At 35.8% G+C, this 25,433-nt stretch overlaps 1 protein-coding gene across 6 annotated transcripts in view; it reads right to left on the reverse strand.

Moving 5' to 3' along the window:
- Positions 1-9,852: 9,852 nt before the first annotated feature.
- Positions 9,853-25,433, reverse strand: part of Ubr5 (ubiquitin protein ligase E3 component n-recognin 5) — a 128,543-nt gene continuing 112,962 nt past the window's right edge. For 5 of the 6 annotated variants that reach the window (XM_046464610.2, XM_046464609.2, XM_058585648.1 and 2 more), the window contains exons 49-59: positions 25,029-25,140; positions 24,265-24,409; positions 23,822-23,952; positions 22,055-22,115; positions 19,724-19,899; positions 19,195-19,279; positions 17,362-17,517; positions 16,911-17,024; positions 15,654-15,798; positions 14,075-14,160; positions 9,853-11,030 (exon numbers count right to left, since the gene is read on the reverse strand). In XM_046464610.2, the coding sequence (XP_046320566.1) occupies positions 10,818-11,030; positions 14,075-14,160; positions 15,654-15,798; positions 16,911-17,024; positions 17,362-17,517; positions 19,195-19,279; positions 19,724-19,899; positions 22,055-22,115; positions 23,822-23,952; positions 24,265-24,409; positions 25,029-25,140 (1,424 nt within the window). In that variant the 3' untranslated portion in view covers positions 9,853-10,817. The remainder of the gene's footprint in view (positions 11,031-14,074; positions 14,161-15,653; positions 15,799-16,910; positions 17,025-17,361; positions 17,518-19,194; positions 19,280-19,723; positions 19,900-22,054; positions 22,116-23,821; positions 23,953-24,264; positions 24,410-25,028; positions 25,141-25,433) is intronic. The other variant, XM_046464606.2, reaches the window with a different exon arrangement.

A 25,433-nucleotide genomic window follows, 5' to 3' on the forward strand; every position in this document is an offset into this window, starting at 1 on the left:
AGTCAACCAATAAGGAATCTCCACACTTAATGGCTCGCTGGAGTTACTTCACAAACCACTCCCTCTGGCAAAATGCCAGGCGCCATCCAGACTTGTTTACAGACTCTAACAATTACCCCTTTTGTTTAATTTAAATAACGACCATAGTGGTTTTTACATAAACACCACAAATAATCTGCTACGAGCAGAAGGGGAGGATACAAAATGCCACAATACCAAGCCAATTGATGGCTCCATGCAAGAAGCCCTTGGAAAAATTATACCAGCAATGACACCATTAGCAAAGATACTGAGTTACAATTTGTTGTAGATTATAGTTTGTCGTCTCAGTCCAGGTAAAGCAGTGTCTCAATAGATTAACTCACAGTCCAGGTAAATCACAGTCCAGGTAAGTTCTGCAGGCAGCTAGCTTAAATCACAGTCCAGGTAAGTTCTGCAGGCAGCTAGCTTGATCCGAAGTCTCGTCCGGTTCTCAGCCGAAGTCTAGTCCGGTTTTCAGCAACACTGGAAATTTTTCCACCTTGGTCTTTACCGGCACTGGGACGAAGGCAGGAACTCCGGATGGCTAAAGAAAATCCTGTAGCATTCTACTAAGAAAACAACCTTTTGAACAATTTAGTACATTATCTCAAGGTTTTTTTTTTTCACATTTGAAATAAGCCTTAATAGTGCTCATTACTCATTAGCTTCCAGGTGTGGGAGAACCATTGTAGCTTAGTTATTGGCATTGAAAATGACCAAACATCAGGGACACTGGTAGCATCTTTTGTGTCTTTTGCCGGCTGTAGCATCCCTGGCAGCCCCAGATGGCCCTGGGGAGAGACCCGGTCTCAAACTGCTTCCGGGCACAGGGAGCAAGAGCCTGCGAGACTGTGCCTCCGGGTCAGGCTTGGATTTGGGCTCTTGCAGTGGCATCCCGCTCCCCGGGCAGGGGGCGGGGAAGAGCCAGTTGCCACCGCTTGGAAAGCCCTTGCTGCGCCATGACCAGCTCGAGCACGTGGCAGCCACCACCGCGCCGATTGATGCACCCTCCGGTAATTAGTAATAAATTAGTATTTAGTAATAGCCTTTTGCTGCAACTTTTTTCCTGATAATCCTTCCTCCTCTGATAATCTTTCTTCTTCTGAACTTTCTGTTTCTTTCTGACTAGAGTTCCTGGGCTTCTATCAACACATGCCCTAACTATTCTTGGTTCCATTGGGGTGCCTTCTTCCCTTAGTAATTTACTTTTCACCCCTTCCATATTTTCGTCACAAAGACAATACAACATTTCAAGACAAAACAAGACACAAACATACTGTATCAATCTTCTCCATTTTCTCGAAATGGCCATTTTTCCCCTCGCCCTATCTGCCTAGGGACGAGCAGATTTGCTCCCGTCCTATCTATGGATGGGCAGCATTTTTTCGTCACTTGCCCCCGACTGTCCCGGGGCTCCCTGTAATGGGCCACCAAATCCAAAACCTATCCCAGAGAGATTGACCACATGGAGAAGCCCATGTGGAAGCAACTGAGGCACTCAACCAACATCAGCATCAACTTCCAGTTGTGCAAATGAATAAACCTTTAGAGGATTCCAACTCTTAGCTATCACATTTTCCAGTTGAAACCCCAGACATTATGACTAGAAAAAGGCCATCCTGGCTGTTATTTTTCCAATTCCTAGCCAACAGAATTCATAGCATAATAAATGATTATATGAAGCACCAAGTTTTGGAGTAACTTGTTATGCAGCCATAGTAAATGGGACCAGCTTGCATTCTACTTATAGACATTTGTATGCTTTTGACTCAAGAATACAGTCTAGCCTGTGGTACAGAATATATATAATTTCAGGCTACTGCTGGCTTATTATGGATCATGCACTGGGTAAATCCTCATTTCTCAATGTCTCAATCCCTTTTAAAGGAAAAAAAATTCATAGCCACCTTGATATTGACTTTAACTATATATATTCACATATATGTATATAAAAATACAGATGTAAATATGTACAAACCTAAGATCAATTATAAAATTCTTATTTTTAGAATTTTATACAAATAAAAAATTAAATTCAAACAAGACTAGAAATGCCAGGTATGTTGGCACACACCTGTAATTCCAGCAACTCAGGAGACTTGAGATAGGAGGATCACAAGTTCAAGGCCAGTCTCAGCAACTTAGGCCCTAAGCCCTGTTTCCAAAGCAGCTGTACCACTATGCATTCACAACTCAATTTCTCTATACCCTCTTAACATCCTGGTATTATCTGTCCGTTTTATTATAGCCTCTAACAGATATGAAGTAACATTTCATTGTAGTTTTGATTCATTTTCCTGTTAAGCATTCATATATCTTTTTGGGGCAAAAATTCTGATTTAGATTATTTGCCCATTTTAAAATTGGGTTATTTCTTTTATTTTTATTTGAATCCTAATAGTGCTTTATACGTCTAGATATGTCTTTTATCAGATATATGATTTATTAAATGTTTTCTACCCCTTAAAAAAAAAACTTAGGCCCTAAGCAACTTAGACCTTGTCTCAAAATAAAAAATAAAAAGGGGCTGAAGGTGTAGCTCAGTGGCAAAGCACCCCATGTTCAGTGTCCAGTTTAAAAAAAACTATAGAAATGGTGAAATTCAAATTTTTAATCTTAAGGAATGGATGATGTTGCTTTGATGAAACTGTATTGGATCAGTGTGAATTTTGCAGCCATTGCCGTTAACTGTTTTTCTACAACTCTCCTAACATTACTTGTCTTTCATGAGGAACAATGCTTCATTTACATATTAAATTTACCTCTCTAACCTTTAGTCATTAAAAAGTTATTACTTGACATTAGTGCCATCAATGGTCACCTAGATAATCCACAATTCAAAATAAAATCCTTGTACAAAATTGGCAATTCCTGAATACTAGCTTGAAAAATCACTAACATAGATGGATTCATATTTAATTAGCCATTCATTTATCATTCAGGAACACTTCCAATGTGAAGGAAGTTTACAAATTTGGAGGCGTAGAAATTAGATTGTAATGAATTGGAACAGGCTCAGTGCAGGATAATCCAAACTTGAAATAAGACAAGGGAATGCAAGAGAGAATGGTTAATGCATGTGAGTAAGTATATTCAAGATGTCATGATCAGCAGTTAGTTAGATATGGAGTGTATGGTTGAAGAGAGATTATAGGATTGCTACAACTTTCTAATTTAGAGACTAGACAGCAATGCCGTTACCAGTGAGTCTTGATAGGAAGATGATGAATTACATTTCAGACACATTGAGATCATGATGCTTATGGCATCCAGCTGGGAGTATCCAGTTATGTAGAGCAGAAGTAACTGGTTCATAGATATAACCAACTTTGACAACCACAAAACCATACTTAGCCATACTTCATATTCATAATAAAGCAGTTGTCTCAAAAGAACCAGCAGAGGGCTAGAGTTGTAGCTCAGTGGTAGAGCACTTGCCTTGTATATGGGACACACTGGGTTCGATTCTCAGCACCGCAGATAAATAAATGAATAAAATAAAGGTCTGTCAACAACTAAAAAAAATTTAAAAAAAAAAGAACCAGCAGACAATCTAGGGTTTTAAAATAAATAAATATTTACATATATTTATAAATACATATATATTTAGTTTTATATATAAATATTTATAAATATATATTTAGTTTTAGCTGGACACGGTAACTTTATTTATTTTTATGTGGTGCTGAGAATCAAACCCAGTGCCTCACATGTGCTAAGCTATCGCTCTACCACTGAGCCACAACCCCAGCCCCCAATCTAGGGGGTTTTGTTCATTTGTTGGCTTTTAGGTTTCAAGTGGGGTACAAAGAACATCCCCTATCCTCTTAACTGTTTTAGAGTAAGTTGCTGACATGTCTAGACCAAATGAAGAAGAAATGAAGTGAGACCACTTTCTTCTGCTCATTATATTAAGTATGAGAGCACTGGAAAGAGTAATTTGGGGTAAAAAAGTGGGAGAGTAAGACTTAACATTTCAGAGGTGAATAACTCCAGTATGTTCCTAAGTTGGTCACTAGAATTCATTCACTCAAAAAAAAAAAAGTTATAGTGAGCAGTGGCCAAGAAAATTTAAATGAGGAAGTTCTTCCTCATGAGGAAATATAGTCTGCCTCACCACATGCCCAAGATGCTGGACCAAGTTACCATGGAATAAAGCCTCTGATACTTTGAGCCACAATAAATCTTTCCTCCTTATAAGTTGATTATCTCAAGTATTTTGTCACAGTGATGGAAAGCTCACTAGTAGAAAATTAGTACTGACAAATGAGGTCATGGCTGCAACTATATCTGACAATGTGATTCAGAAGCTTTTGGAATTGTTTGCAAGAGAAATTTGGAATTTTGGAGAAGCAGGCTAGAGAAAGCCTGGAATGCTACAAGCAGGGCCTGATGTGATTCTGGTAGGGGCTGAGAAGACCAGAATGCTGACAGAAATGATAGTAAAGTTTATGCTCATGAGTTTCAGATGGAAATAAGAGTATCCTGGAAATTGGACTAGAAGTCATATTCTTTACACTGAAGCAAAGAACTGGAATGCATTTTGTCCATTTCCAGATACTTTGTGTGAGACTGAATTTAAAGGTGATATACTAGTTTATCTGGGAAGGAAATTTCAAGCAACACAGCACTCAGGCAGTGGGTATTGCTCATAGTGAGAATTGGGAGCAAAAATGAAGTGGAAAGATGAAAAACTAGCAGTTTGGCCAAAGAAGACTGTTTAAAGTTGTGTCCTGGAAAGTGTGGTTGCCAAAGAGTAACACCATTAAAAAGAAGTCAAGTACTTTGCACTGAAATGGTGGCAAAGATGCGTGTCTCAGAAATTGGCAAGACCTTACCTACCATAGGCTCAATAATGTAGAAATGTAAATTCATTTCAAAAACTTTCCTTGAGAAGAATTCCCTGGAATATTCTGCTTGCAGAGTGACACCAAGGGAATTGTTTCACTAGGATTATTCCCTCATGTTCAGCCATCCAGGCAATCAGAAGCTGCTACAGCTGTGCTCCAAGAAGGTCAGCTACTTCTTGATGCTGGATTTGCAATATGTAAGATGTGTAGGGTCATGGAACCTTTCACTAGAATCTCAAAGGAAAGCATGGGAATTGAGGCAATGTTTGGCAGGACTGTAGACCCTGCAAGCAAACTGATGTGATTGGGAAGCTTTGAGTTAAGTTGAAGATGCAGTGGAGACCCCAGGATGTTAGAGATGCCACACATATGGAATGCCTACTAAGGTAAGCCTCAGGAAACGAACAATCAGCCCAATATAGTAGTCACATGGTCTGCAGCCTGAAAGATGGTAGCGTTGAGAGTCCAAGCCCTTGGGGCCCCATATCCTGCCATCATGTGCCCAGGTGCCAGACAAGGATCTACAGCTGGATTTGGGTGTTGCTTTGACTTGGTTTCTCCTTGCTGTTTTCCTGTACCTCCTTTTGGGAATAGAATGTTTAGGCTGTTGTAAGTATGTAACTTTTTATAGGCACTTACAGCAGAGCTTGCTTGGAGTCTCAGACTTTGGACTTGAGCTTTTGAGCAATCTGGAAGATTGGAGATGGACTAAATTCATTTTGTAATGGGAGATGGACATGTTTCTTTCAGGGTCAGGGGTGAAGGGTATGCTTTTGATATTATATGCACCCCAAAGGCCATGTGTTGAAGCCTGGTTTCCAGCCTATGACGCTATGAAAGGTGGTAAAACCTTTAGGAGATGGGGCCTAGAAGTTAGATCATGTGGAGCATGCCTTAAAGGGAATATTGGGATCCTAGCACCTACCCTCTCTTTGCTTCCCAGCTACCATGAACTTTGTTCCACTACATTCCCTTAGAGTGGACATGGACAGTAGATGAATTCAAGAAATTAGGATTTAATAATTATAGGGCTTTATGGTTAATTTGAATGTGAAGGAGCTAGAGAAGAAATTGAATAGGATTTTAGGGTCATGGAACCTTTCACTAGAATCTCAAAGGAAAGCATGGGAGGTGAGGCAATGTTTGGCAAGGCAAACATTGGGACTAATCAGTTTAGAAATGATTTCCAAACCAGGTTTGTCATCCTTGTGTAGCAGACACATTATTGTGACTATTTTATTTCCTCTCACCCTTCCCCTACCCCAATCCACTTCTTGGTAGTTAAAGAGATTATTAGATTTTTCTGTGGAAATAATTTTATTTTGGGTGATGTTGGGATTGAACTCAGGAACCCCTGCATACTGGGCATGTTCTCTTACCACTATGCTACATTTCCTGCCCTATGGGCAGAACTTTAAAGGAAGGAAACATGAAACAAAACTAGATGCTTCTTCTTTACCAGTACTAAGTGAATATGGTAAAGGTGATCACCTCATAAGCCTTCCATTTCTAAAAGCACAAAAGAACCTATGATTCCATTAAACAAACTAAAAATTTTAAAGTATCGATGGCTACCTAGCAGGACACATTTTATTTACAAAGACACTAAAGACTAATTCATAATACTCAAAACACATCTAATTGTTATAACCATGCCATAAGCTAATCAGACTAAGTGTATTTAAATTTAACAGCCAAACTTCATCTTCTCCACTGAAGAAAGCATTCCAATACAAGTATATTGCCTAATAATATTTTTCCCTGAAGATGCACTACTTGCATTGAAGTAACAAAGTTCAGCAACTAAAAGCAAAGACATATTCTGAAAAAGATACAGGGAATTGAGTTATCATGAAAGACAACTGCTTTTTAAAGAACTCACAGCTCTTTTACACCTTACAAGGAAACTTAGGAACGAAAGTTAGTTTTTCATGATGTGCTTTTCATTTTAAGACATTTGGACTTAAATGTAGGTACCACTGTTGGACTTTAGAAAATCCCCATAGCTTCAGAGTTCTAATTATCACCCTTAGGGAAAGCTACTGAAGGAGAAAAATGTTTAGAAATCTAGCAAAAACACGTGAATCACTGCCTTTTCAAAATAATGCAGCCAGACTATCATTTGAGAATTTCATTATTTTATGAATTCGTAATCATCACACCTTCCACAAAATAGTATAGCCTAAATGTTTAAGAATACAAACCAGAATGCCTAAAGATGTAACACTTTTAGCACTCCCTAGCTGTGAAACCTTGCACAAGTTGATCAACCTTGTGTCTTAGTTCCTGTCAAGAGGAAATAAGATTAAATGAAATAAAATGTAAAACACTTGACAAAGTACCTGCACATAGTTAAATATTCAGTATGAGTAATAGAAATGTCATGTTACACAGCCAACAATCTGATACTTTTGAATTATAAGCAAGGTATCAGAAGAAACTTGACTTACATTTAATGCAAGATAACTTAATATGAATAAACAAGCCACATTTAAAATATATTTCTGCATCAATCGAATGGTATTTAAAGAATTAATCTCTATGTTCGTGTCTACTTAAGTTGATGTAACACTAATTTTAATCATTACCCAGGCAGTCTAGTGAAGGCACTTTCAACCAGCCCTTACATTGAAAAAGAATCTAGTCCAGGAATTGATGATCAACAGATGCATATTTCCATAAGTCTTAAGTAGGAAAGGTTTAATTTTAAGGAACTTCCCAGATGGATTTATATTCATGATTCTTTTAAAATAGAAAGGGGGGGGGCCCTCTGGGTAATATTTCAGAATCATCTAGAGTGCTGTGTTAGAATGAAGATTTTAGGGGCTGGGGATGTGGCTCAGCAGAAGAGCGCTCGCCTAGCACATGCAAGGCCCTGGGTTCGATCCTCAATACTACATTAAAAATAAATAAAGGTATTGTGTCCAGCTACAACTAAATAAAAATAAATATTAAAAAAAAGAGAATGAAGATTTCTGTCGAGCGTGGTGGCATAGTACTGTAATCCCAGCGGCTCAGAAGGCTAAAGCAGGTGGATCACACACAGTTCAAAGCCAGCATCAGCAACTGAGCAAGGCCCTAAGCAATTTAGTGAGACCCTGTCTCTAAATAAAATACAAAAAAGGGCTTGGGGATGTGGCTCAGTGGTTAAGTACCCCTGGGTTTAATCTCTGGAACCATTAAAAAAAAAAAAAAAAAAAAAAAAGCTGGTTTCCACCAAGGAAAAGTTAGTAAGGGCAGTGCTTTAGAATTTGCATCAACTATCTCAAGTGAGTTCCCAATCCCCTGTGGTACTGGGGACTGAGCCCAGGGCCTTGCTCCTGGTAGGCAAGGGCTCTACAACTGAGCTCCTGCCCCAGCCCCAGCCCCAGCCCGAACCCCATACAGGTGAATATTACTCAGGAACTCAAGAGAAGATCTCAAATTTTTGACATTAAACCTAGAAACTGTTGCCTACTTTTAAACAAAAATGATCACATCCTTATGGGAGGCATGTACTAAATGGTGAAATCATTCTTTTGAAAAACTCTTTAAGTCTCCCCAATGGATATTCAGAAGACTGGGTGTGGGGGAGTAGAAGTAGCAAAATTTTTTTTTTTTTTTTTTTTTAAAAGAGAGAGAGAGAGAGAGAGAGAGAGAGAGAGAGAGAGAGAGAGAGAATTTTAATATTTATTTTTTAGTTTTCGGCGGACACAACATCTTTGTTTGTATGTGGTGCTGAGGATCGAACCCGGGCCGCACGCATGCCAGGCAAGCGCGCTACCGCTTGAGCCACATCCCCAGCCCAAAAAGTAGCAAAATTTTGAAATCCCTCAGTAAAGTTCATTCTTGGTCTTCGCTTCCTAAATTTGTTTCCAACTCTATTAGATTTAATCACTAAACAAGACCAAAAGAGAACTTTATTTTACATGACTTTATTTTACATTTAGAACCATTTTATGCTTTACTTTAAAAAAAAAGACTCACTCTTGCTTTTAATATTTCTAAAAGCATTTTAACCAAAATCTTGATTTAGGAAGACTTACGACATTGTGCATTACTTTAAATATTTTCATTCTTTCAATAACTACTAAAAATAAGTTCACAATTAGGGTTTCAAGTGTCCTAATCATCTCTAGTTTGCTCTCATTTAATATTTTATCAATCCCATCATGTGCATACAGAGGTTAAGGTGATATATAAATTTTGTATCTTTCAAACACATTGATGCTAATCAGCTCTTAATCTAATTACTATTTCATTTATTCAGAAATAGCATTTAGACATAAAAACCAATGTCTCACTTTGGCTAATTTACACACATCTAATACAGCGTGTTATTATGTGTTTTAAGTAATACAATGAGGTTCACTACTTTCATTCACTTTGAAATATTTTTAGTGTCAACAAGTTTGAGAATATCATGTGGTTCAGTCTTTTAAAGGAAGTTATATAATAAAAGCATAATGCCTTTGAACCTGAAAACTATCCCCAAGGCCATAAGGTCTATATAGGAACAGAAAAAGGAGAAAGTTCAAAGACTTTCTCTCATTTTTTAATATGTAAAGTGACTAGTTTAAGTCTCCGTGAAGACTTAGTGAAGAAAAGCGCTCCTTATTATGCCACTGAAAATAATGTGTTCTTTTAAGCTACTAAAACCACAAGAATTTAGGGATATTGGTCCTAGGCTACATAATTCATGACTCATCAAAAAAGAACCTGTCACTTAGTTATAAGTGAGTAAGTTAACTTTCTATGCCAAGTAACAATCATATTTCATTTCTCCCATTTGTAAAAAGAAAAGGTGGCCTGGCCAGGTGCCATTCAGGATTCTCTGCTAACTGTAAAATGTGGATTGATTTTCTACTATTTTTATAGTCCATGTGTATATAAACTTTCAGTTCTTTAACTAAAAAATTTTTATGCTCATAACCATATCAGTGTATTGCCCTTAGTTTAAAAACGTACAACTATATAAATAAAAACTATTGTTCCTTCAGTGTTACTTGACATTTCTTCTATAATTTATTTAAAAAAGTAAATGTAACAAGATACTTAAAAAAGGCTAGATACAAAAGTAGTTAAGCTGCTCACGAACATTTAAAATTTTCCAAAATGTATTTTCAATAATCATGATCTTATAAAACATTTTACAGTTATCAGAAAGTGCCCAGGCTGAGTTTACATAACTGAAATACCTTAGTACAAATGTCTAGTTAGAACTGAAGTGCAGTTACCTCCTGACTGACTGCATTGAAATAGGAATACAAAGAAAAATAGGTGATTGTGATAAAGTACTGTGCATTGGCCCCATCATATGTACAAAAAAAGTGCCCTCACTCAAATGAACAAATTACATGCAAAATATTAGTGATATCATTTAATATCCTAGAGCTCAATGCAGCTGAAATAAACCGCAATAAAAGTGTTTTTTTTTTTATCGGTAAAAGTGATTTCATCTTGAAGATCTGAATGTCAAGAACTTTTTACAAGTTCCATATACATGATACACAATTGCAGCCAACCACAAATTAAACACCATAAAAAAGTTAAAATGAAAACACAGAACATACTTAATTTTTTATTTTGAAATTCCCTATTCCCTCTATACAAGAACCTTTGCTGAAACACTTTCCACAAAGGCAGCAGTGAATTTTCAGAACATTTTACATTTTTCCCCCTCAGCAAAAAGATAAATCACAGTGTAAATTATGTTGTTCTGCTGTCATCTTTGGCTGGGGTTAGACCCAGAAGTTGTTGACTAGCAAACCATTATAGCCAAATGTTGCTAGTGCTCCTCAGGCCTTTAAGCTAGAAACTCAGCAAGGAATGTCTGTATTTAGTCTCTTTAAGGAACCACCAGGTGGGTATATGACAGCTTTAACTTCCATAAATTTTTATAGACAAATGGAAAAAATCTACAAAATTAGCTAGTAATATTACACAGCAATACACACTTTTTATACTCTACACAAAACCAAAATTCTTGGTCTTAATGGCGAGTAGCAATTTCTGTTTGAGAATCTGTTTAGAGGAATAGAGTGGGACATAAAGTCGAGAAATGCAAGTATTTGCAGTAGGAAGATGTTGGTCATCTGGTGGTCTTATTGTGATTGAGGGCATAGGCTGAAATCCTTCTTCACTGGCTGGCAATGATGGGCTTGATGTCCAAAAGTAAACCTAAATAGGAATATGATAATTACAATTTAGACTTTTATAGGTTAACGTTCAACCCTTAATTCTGGCAACATAAGAGCCCCATTCCTGGAGCTGGGCTGCAGCTCAAAGTCAGAGCACTTGCCTAGCATGCATGAGGCACTAAGTTCGATCCTCGGCATCACATAAAAATAAAGTAAACAAAACAAAGGCATTCTGTCCATCTACGACTATAAAAAGAATTAAAGGAAGGAGTCAATCATACCTCAATAAAAAGCACCCCCCCCACACCCAAAGACAGGGAGAAGTAGTATGGTCCAAGATTAAGAGAGAGAAAAGTATTTTTTTTTTAAAGGCAATTTCATCTTTCAGGGTTTCAGTTTTCTCATATATAACATGAAACTACTGAGCAAAATGGTCTCTAAGGGCCTTTTCTATGGCTAAATTTCAGAGGGGATCTAATAGTTTGAAAAGGACACAAGGCTTCCAAACAAAGGACATGATTCTAGGTTCAACACTTACAGCTTATCTAAAATAGTCATTTTGCATTTTATCTATTAGCAAAAATAATAACATTTTCATCAAAAACATTATGATACAATTTTAATTATAAGTAAGTACTGGGGAATAGCTACTGTAGATAAAAGTTAATGCAATCAGCCATATAAACATAATGTTGGCAATAAATGTTAACTTCTACTATACTTTTTGTACTTAGATATAATAAGGATATGCTTTCCTGAAATATTTCTCTGAATACATATTCACTGATTCACTCTTCTATACATACATATATACTAGTTTTTGGTACAGTATTCTGATCTCTTAAGAAGAAAGATTTTTTAATCTACTGTCTTTACTGCACACACCTAAACAATTTGCCAGAGTGATTCAGAAACCTAAACAAACTAATTTGTTACTTCCTAAAACATAGTTGATTTGTATGAGAAACCATCCAGAATTATAGATTAAAAAAAAAAAAAGGACTGGGCCAGCTTTAACAGATTAATGTAAAGTGGTTCTCCAAGGTGGATGACTATATTACTAGACTTTCAGGAAATAAGAAGAGAAATATTGGCAGACTTCACAGAACTACTCTCTCCAAAAGAGAAAAAAACTATAGTTCTTCTCCAATATCCATGACATTGCAGGACTAATGATAATTCATGGAGACCTGTTTGGGAAAGTCCTATTAAATTCTTATGGGCTTCAAGCTCTTCCCCTTAGACATACCAGGTTAAAATCATATATATGTGAAGGATGATTTCCAAAATGAGGGTAAAGGGAATAGAATACATGTTGCTTAAAACTAAAATTAATTTTGATAGGCATTGAAAAAGTGAAGCCCCCAAATTAAAGCTGTTGATAAAATTACTAGAAAGGCTAAGCCAACAACAAAACCAGGTAGCAGCTAGGACCCCTGAACAACCTGTCTTGCAATAGTAGAAAAATACTGCAAGGTTCCCGGAGCCATATATTCAGGAGAGCTAAAAGCAGCTCCTGATTAAACTGAAGGTAATTAGAAATTTGTAGGTTTTGTGCTTTCCTGAACAAGTAATTAAATAAAATGACATATACACTTAGAAATGATCATTTTTAAACAATGAATGGTCTGGTTTAGATAACTAAGAATTAAGGCTGATTAGACAAGGGAAATGTCCCAGGGAACCCTGAGGAATTAATAGTAAGGATCCCTGGAGTTTACTGGATAAGGAATGCCTTAACTTCTACAAGAAAGTCTAGAACAGATTACTACCTTCAAGATTAATGATAATGAGCAAGCTGATCTGGTTATGAATACACTTGAGACTAGATATAGATTGTAGACTTTCCATTGAAATCAAAGTTTATTATCTAATTTATAATTCTAAGTTGGCTGGGGCTTTGTGATAATATTAAGTAGGACAGAAATAATAAATTTAGCTGTGCATGGTAGAAAACAACTGTAATGCCAGCTACTTGGGAGGCTGAGGCAGGAGCATCTCAAGTTTGAAGGCCAATGGGCAATAAGACCCCATCTCACAATAAGAAGGACTGGGGCTTATTTAACTCAGTGAAAACCCTTGGGGGTTTAATCTGTAGTATAACAGAGGGGGGAAAACCCAGAAAAATAAATTAGAGGAAAAATTAGCACATATAAGCACTACATGATAGTTCCCCTTTGTCTGTGGTTTTTCTTCCCATGACTGCAATTATCTGTGGCCAACTGTGGCCAAAAATATTAAATGATAAACTTAAAGGAAAAAAACTCTAAATTGGCTGCCACTATTCCAGTAGGGATGTCAAAGCATCTCTTTGTCCAACATTACCCATATTGTATACACTATCCACTGAGTAACTTAGTAGCCATCTCAGTTATCAGATTACTTCAACACAAGCATTGCTGCAATCAATTATTTTATTTAATAAGTGGAAGAACAGTGATGCTGGCCAATTTGTACATGCCATAGAGAAGCCTGCTCAGCTTAAGAAAAGCAAATGTTGCTGAGTAAGGTCACAATTGCTAAATTTTGAAGAAGGAAAATGAAATCCATGCTGATTTTAATGACTCTTAAACGGTAAACATTACAGCACAGTGTATGATTAATGCTTAGTTAAGATGAAAAAGGCATAAAATTGTGGGGCGTGGTACTATCCTTGGTTTTAGCCTTCTACTGAGGGTTTTGGAAAGGACAAGGGTGGCTATTGTAAATGGGGCAGGGGGCATTAACTGTGTCACTACAATAAGCTGTATTATCTTTTGGGACAATGACAGCAAGATTAAGAGATAACATACCTTTGGAGGTTTAAGAGAAAAATAAAAAACATCCTTTTATTTCTGACCTTTTGCAATTTCTCCACCCTACCTAAAATTAAAATGACCATTCATATAAACAGTATTTTAAAATTTGGGGAAAGATGTATAGCTCCACAATAGAAAGCACAAACTTACCATGTCTGAGGACTGGGTTCAATCCCCAGCACCCATTCCACCCGCACCCAACAAAAGAGGGGTAAAAAAAAAAAAAAGGCAGCAACAACAAACCACTACATTTCCTTGTACAAATTTTGTGAAGGTTTTAACTTACAAGATCTTGTCGTTCCGTCATGCTCATTTTCTCTACTATTGACCAGAACCAACGTTTGAACTGCAGTAACTTCTCAGCATTTTCTCCTAAGAATAAAGAATATAAATTCAATATTCTATATCAGTACTATAAACTTCTTATAATAAAAAAATACAAAATTAAAATACTATTTAACATTTGAGGGGTCTAATTCTTAACACAAATTAGGACCATATACATAATGTAAAAAGCTCTATAGTTGATTAGCCAATCCAGCCTTAAGACGACCAAAACAAGAAAAATGAACCACTATTCTCAAAAGTGATAATCAGACTTTAAAATTTGTTTGTAAATCATGATTCTTCTCATGTCCGTAAGCTTCTTAGATGAATGGGTTTATAAATGACATAGATCTTCTGAAAAGCAGATTGTCATTCGCCAAGTCTGGGGGGTAAGTAGAGGGAACAAAAGAGTCTACATTTCTAAAGCTTTGGAATGATGCCTATAGTGCTGATCTGGTCCTTGGGCAGAAATTTTGTTTCTCTCCTAGATTTTTGGTTTATAAATGAGACAAATTCTTAATGTATTGAAAAGAACAAAACAATTATAGAACAATTTATGTATTTCCAGGCATGAAGAAAAAATGTACCCAAATTTAGTTTTTTATAATTTGGCTAAAGCTGCTTGCAAAACTGAAAAATAAAAGGGAAAAAATTGGTTATCTTTACGTATGTAATAATTTTGGGACTGTAGGTATAATTTTTTTAATATATATATTTTTTAGCTGTAGATGGGCACAATACCTTTTATTTTTTTATTTTTATGTGGTGCTGAGGATTGAACTCAGTGCCTCACATGTGCTAGGCAAGTGCTCTAACACTGAGCTACAACTCCAGCCCCTATAGGTATAATTCTTTTACAGCAAACTTCGTAGAGCTTCCAATGTTTATTATATAGTTGCAGTTAAAAACTCAGGACTATGGGGCTGGGGATATACAACAAATTCCACTATCATACTTAAGTATAAAGCATCAATAAAAAATATGGAGGGGAAAACTCCCATTTAAAAAAAATACAACAAGGCTAGTCTCAGGGACTTTCAAAGTCCCTTTATTCTGAACTGTAGAATAAAACACTGGAGATAAAGTTTATTTTAGAAAAATTATCACTACACTAATCTTTATTCTAGATTCTCCATGTATTTGTATGCTGTCATGTCTTTGTGAGTGTGAATGGGTCCAGCTCTACAAAACAAACATCGTGCAATCAAATTTTTTAGAGCTGAAGACACATGAATCAGGAAGGACCAATAGAACATCAGTATATACAAATCCTCTGCTGACCACAAAGAATTTTTACTTGCATTCTTTAAACCACGTTTTTTTTTAAAAAACCTAAAACAGTTATTCCACATTAGAATCAAAATAACCTAATGCTAAGCTACCAAAATGTTATTTAGTGCAATCATACCATTAAAAATAATGGATAACATGGTATTTCCCAGATCCTGTAATAAGGTTGAAGAACCAGAAACTCAGAAAATGCTGACCACACACTTATACAATTTATTCCATAAGTAAACATTTACAGAAATTCCTACCTGATTCATCATTGAAAGAGGTGAAACTAATCAGCATCTGCACATTAACTTCACCACAGCCATTTACCAAAAGCCTAAAATCTTCTGCTGTTAAATCTTCTAATGAGTTTTTTGGAAGCACGTCTAGTAGACCTTTCCTCATTGCCTAGAGAATTTTAAAAATTATCCTTTTGTTACAATAAGTACTTTATTTTCCACATGTTTGAACTGTTTAAAAAAAAAAAAAATCCAACTTCTGTAAGAATGTCACTTTCCATTTTAAACCAAAAAACAGTTTTGTATTTTGAATTTATTTCATAGATTCAAAAGGAAGGGGAGAAAGGCAAGTGAATAGGTCACAGGTTTAAAAAATAAATAAATATTTTTAGACACTAACAGTTAACTAAAATTATTTTTAAAATTGTGTTAATAACAAACAAGCTGGTCATTAAATAAGAATAGCTTCAATTTGCCAAAAGTGTTCTCTCCTGTCAGCATCTTAGATAAGGATGACAACAAAAAACCTTCCATATTCAAACCTAATATCTGGAGGGTAGTGAACCATGACCTAACCTGAACTCTTGAGATCAGAAATATATGACTAAAAAAATAAACAAAAAATAAAAAATATGACACTATGAGTAATAAATTTACATAAACATTTTACCCTGGAAATGGAAAAAGTTACCAAGAGACCTGATTTTGCTTTTTAGAAGGGCCTGTTGGGCTTGGCTGATATCAAAGAACCTGGATTTTCGAGTGTCCCTCAATGAACCCAGCTGTAAGAATTTGCACAGATTATTTGTGCAAATAATGTGATTTCACATGTGCTTTCCTTAAGAGTCTGGAACTTTAGTAATCATGGCTGGTTGCACGGTTTAAAAAAAAAAAAAGCCACAGGACTAATAACCTCCAATAAAAACTCTGGTCTGACATCTAGGCAGGCTTCAAAAAGCAGACACAGTATAGAACACATTGCTGCATTTCAGAGCTAAGGAAGAGCTGTGGTGTGACAGCCCATGCAGAGAACTTTGGAAGCTTGCACCTGGATTCCGCCAGAATCTGCCTAATGGATCCTTTCCCCTAATCTTGCTAGGGGTCCTTCTACTAATAAGCCTGAGTCCTGTAAATAAAATACTTCTAGCAGATCACCCAATATATTAGTGGTGATAGAACCCTGAAAGAACTACATTTCAGCCCCACAAGCACCTTTTCCAAACTCTGATGAGACAAAAAATGCTTTATCACATGACTTAACACTTTCTAGAAAACACTTACATGTAATGGCTGTTCTGCAACTACCAACATTCTGTGTTCTGCATATTTCCGCACATACTCATACACATTCTGGGGAGTCACGGGTATGTTCACACCATTAGGAATGAGTTCAACCTGTGAAAAATTCAACAATGAAGACAATTTTATCCAAGAAATATAGTAAGTCAACAGTTGACAAAATCTTGATTTCCTAGAAATTTTAAATCTAAAGACAAGTCTTTATCTAAAAAATACCTAAGAGTTTGAGTAAGTAGAAAAATCCCCTTCTATTCTCAGTCTGTATCACTAATTCCTAAGTCATCTCTCTGTTCATATCCAGCTATGCTTGCTTCTCTTTCTCAGTGTGTGCACACATCTTTCTCTCTCTTCCTAAACTGCTTCTGTATGAAGCAGCAGCACAACAAATTAACCCAGTTCTCTTGCCAGAATAAGAAAACTGTATATGCTTTACCTGTCCTCCACCTTCTTCTTTACACAGGTCAATCGCAAATGCCAAATCCATTGCTGAAAAAACAGCATCAGCATCTGAACTCTGAGAAGCGAGGATTAATTGCCGCAAACTTTCATACATTACAGGGTCAAAAAAGGCAAAATCATGCCAGTTGACCTAAGATGTAATCATATGAAACTCAAATTATGAAAGAAACATTAGTAAATTATTATCTGTGATAAAGAATCTTAATTAATTTGAAGATATACTGATAAAGAATTTCCCACTAAATATATGAAACTACTTTGAAGAGGTAAAATTTAATGTTTCTTTGAAAATGAAATGTTTTGTCAGAGTCAAAGTACAAAAAAGTGTGTGGGGGGAGGATGTTAACAGCATGATAAAGTTTTAAAAATTTGATTTAAAAAGCTACCACTAGTTGGGCACCACAGCACGTGCCATAATTCCAGCTACTGAGGCAGGAGGATTGTTAAGTTCAAGACCTGCAAGACCCTGTCTCAAAAAATTTTAAGAGATGGGAATGTAGCTCAGTGGTACAGTACTGCCTAGGTATACAAAGCCCTGAGTTCCATCCCCAGTACTACAAGAAAAAAGAAAAGCCATTATTATTTACTGAACAATGATTATGTGCAGCAGCTGGTTCTCAACTAAATATACATCTATTTGTTCTTGATAAAAATTTTAAAAAATACAGATTTATCAAATCCAGTTGATAAATCTGATGCTCAAAGAAATTCAGTAACTTGTACAAGGTCAAGTCACTGAGTTAAACTTGAATCTATGAGCTGTTCAGTATACATTATTAAAAACTCAACATATTAACCTCTCCATGTTACTGAGATTTCAGTCTAGTTCTAAGAACAATAACAGTTTATTAAGAACTTAATGGGGGGGGGGGCGGGGGCACTGGAGTTATGGCTCAGCAGTACAGTGTTAGCCTCGCACTTGAAAGATCCTGGGTTCGATCCTCAGTACCACATAAAAATAAATTAATAAAATAAAGGTACTGTGTCCAACTAAAACTAAAAAATAAATATTAAAACACACACACACACACAAAAAAAGAACTTGAATGGGGCACAAATTACAGGGGGTGGGGAATAACACCAAATTACATTACATATAATGGGATGCTTGTATTTAATAGAGAACAATGTTCATCAGTGGGTTTGATTAAATTATTAGATTACAGCTTTGATGATTCTAATTTATCAGATGTGACATGCATCTAAAAAAGAATTTGATATTTGCTATTTTGTATCAATTTACAATACCTTTAAAAACAGTTTTTTGTTGTTGTAAATCAAAAGCTGCATAATTAGCATTATACATCAATTTTAAAGGCTTTCTCCTCTCCCTCCATCACAGAGAAATGTACACGCTGTTAAACTATCAAAACACAAAATAGGCTAATTCCATTACCTGAAAATAAATACTAAGCATGTTATACTATGTTTTCTTATATTCTTTTGCCCCCCCGCGTAAATATTACATATATTTTTGAAATTGGAATGTTCTTTCAATACTACTACTCTCTTCCATTGCCACTTGCTACAACTAATTATAGTGGATAAAATTTACTGGTTACTACTCTTTGCTAGTCATGATGCTGTTTCTTTACCACTTTACAAATGAATATGCCAAAAGTGTCAGGGGATTTATCTGCAATAGGATCCACAATCTGTCAGACCCAAAGCTACCTACCTGTGTACCCAACTCTACTATGCCATCTCCTCCAGGTACGAAAGATTCTACGTATGTCATATTGGAATATTATTTATAAAAAGATTCTTTGTAATTGTAAAAACAGTTATGTTAATCAAAATTACTTACTTTTCTACCAAGTAGTACTTTAATTACATGTCTATTCAATGTGATGGGACATAGTTCATTCTGCAACAGACACAGTCCAAGAATCCTAAAAACAAAAACAGAAAAAAAATAAGATTTTAATTTAAAAATATATTTAGAATACACTACTCCACACATATATACATAAGCATTCATATGATTAAGAAATTCTCTACAGCTTTATTTCTATCCACTATGAAATAGAACATAAGCCCAGTTTTAAAACTAATGTGTTATATCCAGACACAGTGGCACATACTTAAAATCCCAGCTATTATGGAGGTTAGGCAGGAGGATCTTGTGTTTGATAGAGGTCAGCCCCACTGGAGGAGTGGGGCTGACACACATTAATATTTTAGAAAATCTCATTAAACTGTAGTTTTTAAAAGAACTTAAGAGGCTGGGGATGTAGCTCAGTGGTAGAAAGCACATTTAGCATGCTCAAGGCCTTGGGTCCAAACCCCAGCACCCTTCCTCCCCTCAAATGTAATAATTTTTAGAGATATTTTACCTGCCAATGTTCCTGAAACAATTCAACCTTGCTTCTGTGTTTTTGCCAGGCCTTGGAGTATAAAATCCTCTTTTTCCGGGTTGGTAAAACAAAGGGGCATTGTCATCACCATCATCAGTATCATCTAAGTCCATATCTACAACACTTCGACTAGAGCCATGACGCTTTCGGTTTTCCTAAAAACAGAATGCTACAGATTAAGGCCCAATATTCATTTTTTAAAAAATGAAATGTACTGGTGCATGGCTGTAATCCCAGTGCCTCCAGAGGCTGAGACAGGAGGATTCTGAGTTCCAGGCCAGCCTCAGCGACTTAGTGAGGCCCTAGGCATTTTATCAAGACCACATCTCAAAAAATAAAAAGGGAGGGCTGGGGATGTGGCTCAAGTGGTAGCGCGCTCGACTGGCATGTGTGCGACCCGGGTTCGATCCTCAGCACCACATACAAATAAAGATGTTGTGTCCGCCAAAACCTAAAAAATAAATATTAAAATTCTCTCTCTCTCTCTGTTTAAAATAAAAAATTCTCTCTCTCCCCCCCTCTCTTTAAAAAAAAATAAAATAAAATAAAAAAATAAAAAGGGCTGAAGATGTGGCTTAGTGGTTGAGTACCCCTGGGTTCAAATGCTATTACCCCACCACTATCCCGAAATATATAAGGCTTGGGGATATAGCTCAACAGTAGAGCACTTGCCTAGCAAGTATGAGGCCCTGGGTTCAATCCCAAGTACCACAAAAGAGGAAAAAAAGAATAAGAAATGTATGAACTGGTTCTCTGAAATCAAAGTCAAAGTCAGGAAGGCAGAACATTCATATTTAAATGTGTCTAACAATATTAAAGGTAAACTTAATTCACTTTTTCAGAACTGTGGTACACAAACCTCATGTACATAAAGTAACACCTGTTATATAAACAAAAATTACTTAATGCAACTCAGGTTAGTTTCTTTCACCTTAATACTTGAAGATATTTTCATTGGATAAAAAATTCTGAATTTCCGGTTTTTAGCACTGCCTTTTGGCCTCTGTAGTTTCTGGTAAGAAACCTACTATCTTTCAATTCACTTTTTCCCTGTATCTCGGACACCATTCTTTAGCTGCTTTACAGATAATTATCTTTGTATTAATCACAGTAAATTATGATGTATCTGGACATAGTTTTCTTTTTATTTATACTGTTTGAAGTTCACTCATGTTCTCAAATCTGTAAATCTATGTCTTATACCAAATTTATTTTCAGCCATTATTTCTTCAAAAAATTTTTCCAAAGCAATTTCTTTCTCCTCTTCCTCTGGGAGTACTCCAAAGACATGAATGTTATGTTCTGATATTGTTCCAAAAGCTCTGAAACTATTCTTTGTTTTAAATCTTTTTCTGTTATTCAGAAGGGACTGTCATATTCATTCTACTTTTGAATACCTATCCAACTTAAAATTTGTTTCAGATATTGTACTTTTAATCTTAAAATATATTTGGTTCTCTCTTTTATACTTTCTATTTCCTGTATCTTTTCATTCATTATCTTATACAACATGAGATAAAGTCTTTGATAATCCCAACAAATGGATCACCTCACAGATGTCATCTACTGGGTTCCTTTCCTAGGTCAAGTAGCCAGTCTCTCCTGGTTATTTATATATATGCTGAATAATTAATTTTAGAGCCTTTGAATATTTATATGTTGAACGTTTCTAATATCAAGTTGTGAAAAAGGGTTATGTTAAAATAGTATGGAAGACTGGCTGGTTGATGAGGGTGTGTAGTATTATAAGGATTCCAATGATAAGCTCTCAAAGCTTTTACTAAGATGTTTGTACATATCCTGCATATGCACCACTTGGAATAGTCTGAGAGCTGGGCAGTGGTTTATACTTTAGTCTCAAAGTCTGTTTCCAGGTAAAATGAAGTGACAGGATCAACTTTACCATACACACACACACACAGTGATTAACTGATTGATTGTAATGGGTATGCTCTCCCTGGTTGGCACTGTAAGTTCTCCAGTAGTTTTTAGAATAAGATATATGCAATGAAATACATCATGTCCTAAGAAGCCTCCCTTGCTGTGATACCACATGTATCTCTGCACCTTTGGGGCCTTGAGGAATTAGTCTTGGAATTTTGTCTGCCTTTCTCCTTCTCTGTTATTCAGTTCATTATATCGAATGCATATATAACAATTATATAATTATCTTGGCTTCTCTTTCTCTATTGTAATCATGTATTTTACTTACAAAATTACTTATTTAGTTCCTATATCCTACTTTTCTCCCAATTTCCTTATAATTTAAATTCAAAGTATCTATTAGCATGTGAAGAATACAGCTCTTACCTGTACCTTTTCTGAGGAGTCTAATAATCCAAGATCCAGAATACTATCAGCTCCATTTTCCCTAAAAACAAACAAGAACCTTTCATTTTCCAGACAACTGAAACATTTATAATTTAGTATGATATGGAGAACACATAAAAAATTTTCCAAGAATTCATCACTAAATTTAAGATTTGGGATTAACAAGTATCCAAGACACTTACTTCTCCTAATGTGGTTCTGAGGAGCAGAGACATCAAAAATATATTTTGTTAAAACCCATGTGATGTTACATGTATAATTCATGATAGTGGGCTAAAGACTACCTGATTTAAGTCAAAATAAACGCTGTTTTCACCAAAGAGCTGGAACTTAAGCTCAGAGCAAGCATTGTAGAAACACAGAAGAATTGTTTAGGAAGCAATCACAAATAAGGACTCAAGTTCTATAGCATATTTAATAATTCTAGAATACTATTAATAAATTCATTGCTCCATAAAGCCAGGAGGAAAGTAGTTGATACCGTGCATTAGTTTTACTCAATCAAAAAAGTACTAATTTAGTAACACTTATATACATGAAATATATACATATATATAATATATATACATAAATATGTATAAATCTTTTTTAACCAAAATGCACATTCTTTTGAAATTTTCCCATAATGGCTAAACTATAATAGTGTGCGCTGATAGCTCTAGAGACAAGGCAAAGGAATAAAGAAAGTATACATTAAAGTCCAGAGATGCAGAATACATAAAAAAATAAACTTTAACCAACAGTCTCTGGCCTGGACCATTCAAAAGCTTTTGAAGTGGCTGTTTCAGTTCAGTACTCAGCCTGATTGCTTATACACCTGTAGCAATGTACCTAATTTCATTCTTTCAAAATCATGATTGGGAAGAAATAACAATTTTTTATTAAAGAGTAGGGGCTTGTAGCTTAATGGCATAGTATTTGCCTAGTATGCACGAGACCCTGGGTTCAATCCCCAGCAGCACAGAAATTTTCATATAAAATAATCAAATCTTCAAAGCTTCAACTATTAAGAGTAGGCCTAAGATAGAAGTCACAGAGTAAATATGGTACATCTTCCTAATATCACTTTTACTTGTCACCGTGGAAAAAGAGGGTTAAGTAATTTAACTATTAAATATTTTAGATTTATATTAAAGCAAACAAACATATTACAAAATAGAAAGCAAAACCTGCACGAATTTCTAATGTGAATCAGGGGACTAAAATAAATTTCATACTTATGGCAAGAAGTTAGGTGCTACACTCCAAGATTCTTTGAGTATAATATGACCTCTTGCCACAAGGGGTATTCTGGTGGAGAATTTGAGATGTACTTCTTGGAAGCAATTCCTAAACATCAAGTATATAGAAGACCTTTTAGAACCAAAGTGACTAATAAAACACTACCATTCTAAAACAAAATCATGATTGGGTTTTTAAAATCCATGAAATTTAATTAGCTTTCTCTGTTTTATTATTCTTTTGCTATAAAATATGTTCATATAATTATGCACAAACAAAACACAACTACTTTACAGGCTGCATGTTTTTACAGGTTTTTAAATTCCATGAATATATACATTAATTTTTCCATTAATTTTTCTTCATCAGAGAGCCAAGCTCTTACAGATTCTAAGCCACCACTTGATAAAAATTATTAAAATATCATACTTTATGGTATAAGATTTAAGATATGCTGGCACACACATACTAAAAACAAAACAGTTGATGTTTAAACTGATAGGCCTTCCCAATTGTACACATTACCGTCCATGTGCAATAATGAGTTCCATGGCCTCATCTACTCTTGCTCTCAGAGAATCTTCACTTGCTAGAAGGAGAAGCAGCTGAGCTGGGGATAATTCCAACAGCATGCCAGTAATTTTACTTGCAAATGCCTATAAATGATAAACAAATGTTACTTGCCTACTCTCTAAAACTGCTTGTCAAAATCTACAGTCAAGCCAAACAAAAGAAATGTGTGTGTGTGCATGTGCTTTAAAGAAAAACAAGAGGAGGGGCTGGGATTGTGGCTCAGAGGTAGAGCACACACACAGCTAGCGTGTGTGAGGCCTTCAGTTAGATCCTCAGCACTACATACAAATTAAACAAAGGTAGTAGTTGACAGTTTTTCTTTTAAATGGCCATTTCAATTCAAAAGCAAAAAAAGCCACAACCAGTTAAGAGTCAGCTAACTGCACATTACGTACTGGTTGCATTGCTTGCACACGGGGATAAAGCCTCTCCCCAAGTGCCTGCCGATGCGCTGGCAAAGGATCAGGATCATCACTAGGATTTCCTTCGGAGGCAGGTCTGAAGGGCCTTGTGTCAATGGAAAGCTGTCTTCGAAAATCTCTGTAAGAGGAAGAAAGCTTTTGAGTTCACTTACTTTGACTGCAAAGTGAAATTATCAGTACAATGAGAAAACAAGAGCATATAAATTATTCCAGCTGTGATACCAAGGTGGAATGATATCTAAATACATGAGAGCTGGAAAATAAAAATTGTCTACATTTTGTCACTTGAAAATCTATGAATTTGCAATGTGTAATTTGATTGTAAGGGGGGTAGGATCTGCAAAGACCAGAAATCAAGAAATCATCCACAATCATAATTCCTGAAAATTATGGGCCAAAGTAAAATGTGACCCATCTAACAAGAGTAAAATCAAAGGATTTAAGCAGCACAATTTGCCACAATAAGATTTTAAGAGAGGTAAAAAAAGAATGATATTAAAGGTAGTAAAAATGTCAAATAATTAAGAACTCAAATGGATAATTTCAGCTGCCTCTGGGTTTTTAAAGCAGAACTTCTTAGCAATAGACAGATAATTAGCTTATGTCCAAATATTAAAGCTGATTTTCTTAAATAAATAAATAGTCAGTACATAGATAGATAGATTCTTTCCTTTATAAGCCAACATTCAATTCATCCAAAATGCTGGTATTCAAAATAAGATACAGAATCTTCATACCTATCCCGGTCTCTCCGAGAACCCGCTCGCAAGCCACTACTCCTCCTCATTTCCCGTTCCCTCTCCCTTTCCCGATCTCTCTCTCCTCTGTTCCTTAATCTCTGCATTAAACCTAGGAGAAAAGGTGAAATACAGCTTATGTGGATAAATGTAAATGTGACTACATTAAATTTCAGTCAATGCAAAGAAATAAGTCAAACACAAGAAGACATGACAGCTCAACACCATCTTCCTTTTAATTATCTGTGTTGCTAGTGCCTTTCTCCCACTCTCCCTTTGATTTTGAGGGTTGCAGATGATTGTACACCTGGCACATCAAAGAAGTTCATTTCAGTATTTGTGAAATGTATTCTTCCCCTGGTCATGTCAAAGCTGTGAAATAAAATATAGCAACTAGGTTTATGT

This window comes from Marmota monax, unplaced genomic scaffold (genome assembly GCF_021218885.2).
Source record: "Marmota monax isolate L192 unplaced genomic scaffold, Marmota_monax_Labrador192_F-V1.1 WCK01_AAM20220418_F8-fsc00003, whole genome shotgun sequence".
Lineage (NCBI taxonomy): Eukaryota > Metazoa > Chordata > Mammalia > Rodentia > Sciuridae > Marmota > Marmota monax.